This window comes from Chaetura pelagica, unplaced genomic scaffold (assembly GCF_000747805.2).
Source record: "Chaetura pelagica isolate M959 unplaced genomic scaffold, ChaPel_1.0 scaffold377, whole genome shotgun sequence".
NCBI lineage: Eukaryota > Metazoa > Chordata > Aves > Apodiformes > Apodidae > Chaetura > Chaetura pelagica.
The window spans coordinates 679,547-686,185 of record NW_009953908.1 but is presented as its reverse complement, the minus strand read 5'-3'; the positions used below and the strand labels follow the sequence as shown (position 1 = coordinate 686,185).

At 45.4% G+C, this 6,639-nt stretch overlaps 1 protein-coding gene across 1 annotated transcript in view; it reads right to left on the bottom strand.

The window, feature by feature from the left end:
• The window catches only part of AFF3 (AF4/FMR2 family, member 3), a 345,281-nt gene extending 339,516 nt beyond the window's left edge, over nucleotides 1–5,765 (bottom strand). The window contains exon 1 of the mRNA XM_010001439.1: nucleotides 5,575–5,765. Coding sequence (XP_009999741.1) covers nucleotides 5,575–5,765 — 191 coding nt within the window. The remainder of the gene's footprint in view (nucleotides 1–5,574) is intronic.
• Nucleotides 5,766–6,639: the final 874 nt, after the last annotated feature.

Sequence of the window (6,639 nt, the reverse complement as noted above, 5' to 3'; positions counted from 1 at the left end):
TCAGGTGCGGGGTCCAGGGTTGGAGTGACGTGTTTTTGTACCGATTCCTCCTTAGATGGAACAAGATTTCTCCTGAGCTGCACCTGTGAGAATCACAGCTTCTGCACGCTCAAGCTACGTATGTGTCTTACTAGATCTGCACGGCAGGTTAAAGGCACCTGGATTGCATGAAGCCTTTAAAAATGAGTGATCTCTGGTTAAAAATAAAAGTAGCGATCGTCAGTGTTTGCCGCCCAAAGAGAGCAAGACGCCTCGTACTGTCCAACCTGCGTGAAGCACTGGCTGTGAAATCGGGCTGGCCAGCGGGGGCAGGCTCTCCCGATTTGTAGTTGCTGAATCACATTAAGAGAGGTTAACTCACATTAAATACTTTCCAGAATATTGGTCTTTTCAGCTAAGCAGTGAGTGGCTGCCAGAGGAGTGCCATGGCATCGCAGACGGGGAGAAGGAACGTGCAAAATCCGTGATGAAAAGAGGGGGGTATCCATGTGACAGTGCCAATGCAAATACCCACGGGGTGATCCCACACTGGGAGATCCCTGCTCTTGGAGACCACCCCAACCCAGCCTGCAGCTGACGAGTGGTACCCCGACCTGCGTGTAGCCCTGACAGCCCAGAGCCTCACACAGAGGCTCAAGTATTTATGCAGGCTTCTGGGCTGGTTTTGTGGCTGTATGTTATTCGTTCCTGCTTTAGCTCCATTTAATTTAGGGTTGGGAACCCTGCGCGATTTACAGTGGGGAACCTGTAGACACCCTCCAAGGGAAAGGTTTGAAAACCGGCAGGTTTGCACGCAGCTTTCGGCAAGTCATCTGGAAATCCCGAGCTGCTTCAGAGCTGATTCTGTTCCCTTGCACAGCCAAGGTGGTGCTGCCTCCTACTGCCAGAAGTCCCCCGACCATTGTGAACATGGCACGCCTTCAGCCAGGAGCCACCCTAGGGAGTCAGCTCCTGCCAGGTCTGTCTCCCCACCTTCCTCAGCAGGATGGAGAAGGAGGAGTTCCAGGCTGGGAAGGCTTGCAGGACCCCCTTTCTACCCAGAGCGAATGAAGATGAAAATTAAAGAAATCTGGCCAGTTTAGGTGCTGGGCTTGCTCCAGTACCGACGGGTATATATATAACACCATGTGAAAACAGCCTTTTCTGTCAGCTGGGGTAAAGCTCAGCGTGGCTGAACTTGGAGCCTGCAAGCAGGTACCATTCTCAAGGAATACATTACTTCTGTGTGAAGGACTGAAAGGCAGTGTGTTTACACTGACCTTTTAAAGCCACGGCCTGTGCTGCCTCACTCGTCTTATTTTAAGGGAAGATTTTGCAACCCACATTGCAGTGTGGCCCTGATTCTCCCCTGAGTCCCAGCTCACACAGTGATTTGCAGAAGTGCTTAAATCACCCTGGATATGGTACGTACAGCAAGGGAGGCTTAGCCTGTCTTTATGGGCTAAATCACTAGAGGCAGCCCTGCTTTACATCAGGGCTAGTGCTGATGGTAGGTTATTCTCTAAAGCCTAAGGTACACTGTGATGCTCACAAGTGGCAGCTCACAAACACAGGAAAACTTGGAAGTGAAATTCTGTGGGCTAAATTCATCATCCAAACCAAGATCAATAGAAGACGTAAACAAACAGCATGAGCAGCACTGAATGAATTAAATTTCAAACAGTCATACATAATGATAGCAACATAGGCAGCATGTTTTATGTTTTTAATATGTTTTAACACACAAGATTTTTAATTTTTTTGTACATTTCTTGCATGTATATTATTATGTTGTTGTTCTTTTCTTTCCCATCATGGCCATGATTCTCTTCTCATGCAGAATAAAGAACATCAAGACTTACTGCATTGAAATTAATGTCAGTTGAAAATCTCAACTGTTGTGGTTAACTGCCAAGTGCTGGAAGTTTTCCCTTTTCTCCTCTGGCCTTGATGCCATTTTTGAAACTCCTTGTATGTGAGACCTCACCTTCAAGTCACCCTTTTCACCCCTGATTTTGCTTCCTCTGTTGATGTGTCTGGCTGCGAAGTCTTGTGACTTTCCTGCACCCCTCCACTGACTCCTTGGCATAACACCATGGGCAGTCCCAGTGGCCAGAGCAACCTCTGTGCCCCACAGTCTCACTCACTCAAATCCTTTCTGCTTGCCAGTCATTGAACAGCAACCTCACCTGCTGCTTTCTTTCTTACAAATGTCCCATCTATTGCCAAGCATGGTGTGATTATAACTATAAAATCCATTAAATTAACACAGACTGTTTAAAAGGAGTTCAGGAACACCTTTCATGCTGCCTGTTGCAATCCTTCCCTGCAGCCACTGGTTCCCCCTGTCAGCCCTTGCTGTGTGACTTGTCAACATATTTTTAGCTCCTGTAGGGAACAAAGCCTACCTCTTTAGGAAAGCATGGTGTTATATAAATATAAATATACTGTGTGATATCTAGTCCTGCTCATTATACCTATATTTTTAATGATTCAGGTAGACATTACTTGCCCCCTCATTGTGCTCTTTCCTCTGGTAGCAACTCTTCATTAAGAATAAGCAAGCAACTGTGACCAGTCAAACAGACTTTCAAAGAAGAGCTAGAAAGCCTAGGAACAATAAGTAATTCAAATCCATTACATAAAGAGTGCATGTAACAAGGAAGCTGAACATCATCTTAAAATTGGACATTTCCTACTTCTCAAACTCTCTGTCTCGAGTGTGGCATGGCAACTGCCTGAGGAAGAGTAAAGATAATTTTAATGCAACATAAAATAAGGGGGAGGTGAGAAATACTACATCCTTAGTCAACATCCTCTGTGAAAAATATTGCCATAGTATCTGGTTGGTATAACCTACCTTTAAAACATGTACCCAGCGAGAAGTGAATTACCAGCAAATTCCTAAGACCTTAGCTGAATGCTTTCAAAAAACAGGAGAGGAGTTCTGGACATGATCAACGTAGGAAATTACGTAGTATCAGTACAGTGTGTCTCAAGAATTTGATTTTCTGTGTCTTACCCCGCTTTTGGCACACCAGTGCAGAGGTGGTGGGACACGGCCAGGCCTTTCTTTTGCCTGTGGATGTCACAGGTTATGGGGGCAGCCGCGCAGCTGTGTATACACGGCGTGGTCCATGCAACCATGCTTGTCACACCTTGCAGTTTCGAGGACAAAATGGGGGCTGCTACATCTCATCACTTCTCACCAGTACGTCTGCTCTACTCCCAAACAGCCTAATCCTTCAGCAGTTCCTCTGGGGCACAGATTGCTACATTGCTCAAGGGGAGGACTAGCAAGCACAGTCACACTTGTTTCAGTGTGTGATGTGCTTCTAGCACTCCTTGCAAGGCAGTCCCCCCAGGGCAGCTCCAGTAGCTGCTCTGAGCTCTTGTGTAGGCTGGGACAGGACATGTATGGTTCCTGAGTGTTTACATAAACCTCAGACACAAATAACTTCCAAAAGATGAAAAAGCTAAGAAGCATTATTTAGTCTTGCTTCAGCAACTCAACGCCACACTGAGTAGTACCTACTTCAACTGGGCACTGGCTCCACTGGGGCAAGGGATCCTAACTTAGAGTAGGTGTTACCGAATCAGTCCCTTGGTGCTTTAGCATGTGTTTTGTTTGCCCAAGGATCTCTAAAGTAGTCTATTGAATATATTTTATAATAGATTTGCTATTTAAATTTAAATAGTGTTCCACTATAATTAGATACTTAAAGGCTTAAGTGTAAAGAGTTTTAAGTGCAGGTTTTTTTCATAACCTCATAGTTTACAGCAAGGCAAACCCACTGGATTATCTTGTCTAGCCAGCTGTATATCATAGCCCATCCAGTTTCACTGTTTTTCCTGTATTGAGCTCAGTAACTTGCAGTTTGTTCAGATGCACAGCCCATAGTTTAGTACTCTTACCACAATAAAATGGGCATTCATAAATAATTTTACTCTCTAAATAGCTTTACTTTCCCCTTGTATCTTTATGTCTTCAACCCAAGAATCTCATTAAGTCGCTGCTACATTCCAGCACAGTGGCCGTTGTTGCTTCAGCAGAGAGCAAAATGAGCTCTGAATTGGGTTTTCCTATTTATTTAAACTTACAATCTGCTTTGAAATTCCTTAGGATGAAAGCTGTGTTTGTGTCTGATCACTTAGGTATGTCTAACTGTAACTCTGGCTCAGCACATATAAGTACTCCTCGATTCCATGCTCTTATATACCCCTTTAGTGCGTTATTACATGCTATGTTTGTTAGGTGGTTTTTCTCTAGTCACTACTGAAGGAACCAAAAATATTGTGAATGATTTCTCTTCTGCAAATATCATCACAGTCTATTTATACACTGTAGCTTCTGAGATTTGATAAGAACAGAGCGTAATATGGCATGGATACAGATGCTGTCAAAGTTAAGTTAACACAACATATTTCATTGCCCTCCCACTTAATATGCACAATACACAAATGGTTGCAAACTATCGTTCTTTTAAAGAAGCAAAATATATGGATTTAATTTGTAATGATTTATCTTGGTAACTAATCCAAATTATTAGTTAACAATAGCTAAAACAGAGAACTATAATGGATTCTCTGGATAATGAAAATATTTATTATTTTAATAAGTTGCATGGCTGGAAGTCTAAGTCAAGTATTAGTCTACTGGCCACATATTGCTCTTGATTCATGCATAGAACCCCACAGAGGTAGGGGCATGGCCATGTCCCCAAATGAAGAAATATAAATTGCTGCTTCCAAGTATTGATGACAGCATTTATCATGTCAGCTGCAGAATTGATCCATCTTAAATTATGAGCCAGGGCTGAAGGAATTATGCCAATTAGAGAGACACAGATTTATTTTTTTTTCTCTTTCTTTTTTTCTTTCTTATAATTTCTTCCCCACACAAAAGGCTTTGAAAGGCTTCGAGACCTATTTATATTATGAAAGTCCTTCTGTCGCCTGAGACCTAAAGGAAAATTTTAAAAGTAAATGTAATTGCTGACGTGCTACAAGGGCCACTTCAGGCTCAGGAGAGGGGAAGGTCAAATTTTTAACCTGGAAACAAAAGGATTGAACCCAATGCTGCAAGTGGGCTTTCCCTGGAGTCTGGGTTGAACAAAGCCCCTTTGCTGGACCGTGGCTTTCTTGGAGATGGGGAGGGCGTGACCTGTGGTGCTGGTGATGAGCGTGGCAGGTACACACTATCCTCCAGAGCGGGAGCCTGGCAAAGGGTCTGCAGGTCGGGGTCAGGCACAGGAGGCGTGGGGGGCAGCCAAGAGGGTGTCCTTAGTGACACCTCCCTTTAGTCCATGCCTGCCAGTCGCCCCCCTCCAGATGTCAAGAGCCATCTTGCAAAGTGGCCAAGGGAGCAGTGGAAGGAGACCTGAGCTGCCCACTGCTGCCAGCCACACACTATGCAACTTGGGCCCAAAAGAGAAAGATTTTTAACCTCTCCTTCATCTTTCCTCCAGACATTTCAAAATTTGTGAGCTGTGTCAGATTTGCTTAAGCGATTACTACGTATTTCCTTTTACCTTACTTTCCTGCCTTGTAAACGGCTTTAATAAAAGCTGCAATTGTGATCCTCAGCGACTGCACCGTTTCAGGGTTGCATCGTTACGGAGCATCTCCTGGAGCAGCAGCAGCTCCCTGAAGAAAACCTCTGCGTGACCGAGGCTGCTGCCTTCGTCGAGCAGGCAGAGGCGAGACAGAGACAAAGGCAGCAGCTCAATCCCTGCCTCCCTGCCGTGCTGGAGGCAGGCGGGGATGGAGCTGTGGATGTTCCCCATCTTGAGCCACTGCCTGCATCGCTCAGGCAAGCCCTGAGCAAAGGCAGTGCCAAAACATCTGGGAAAGATTATGATTTTATGTTTATGTTTTGGGATAATTACGTTTGCAAACCAAAACAAGGAGGAGAGGCAGGTGGTCCTTCCTGAACAACCATAGGGGCTTGTACGTGCTTTTCAGGGGTCTCTGGTGCTGCTGTAAGCTGGGATTAAGTACCAGCAGCCAGGACCTGCTGTGGGACACAGAGCGGGGACAGGGATATGGCCAACATCCCATTTCTGAGCTGGCCTGTTGTTGCCCATTGTAGTTGCCAGGTCATCTACCTGGTGTCTGAAAGGGACTCTCTTCCATTTGTTGTCCCAGACAGGTCACCTAAACTGGACATGGAGGTTGCAATCACCACCTGGCCTGAACACAAGTCCCCAACAGCTACTGTTCTGCAAAACTAAGTGAAGGTGCTCAGCTTTGAAGACAGGCCCTTTGCTTCCCACACCACACCCTGCTCTTTGGAGAGGTTGTTAAAGTCAAGGAAGCAGTCCAGCAGCATCATTTGGTATGGACACTGGCGTGGATCTGGACTTCACAGGGGTCTTACTCTGAGAAAGGAGCACCTAATGGTGAGGAGCAAGAGACAACAGTGGTAATGGTCTGCCTGGGGGAGACAAGGTGTCTATTCAGAAATATCAGGCACTTCAAAAAAACCAAACAAACAAAAACCAGTTTAGGATGGAATCCTTTCATCAACTGGTAACACCTCAGGAGGTGGCAAAGGCCTTGCTATGGATGCAAGTTGACCAGCCCATTGCTACCACATTGAAAGGTTTCCTCCAGCAGCTGCAGGTGCTGCTTGGTCCCTGGGCTTGCAGGGTTGCTATT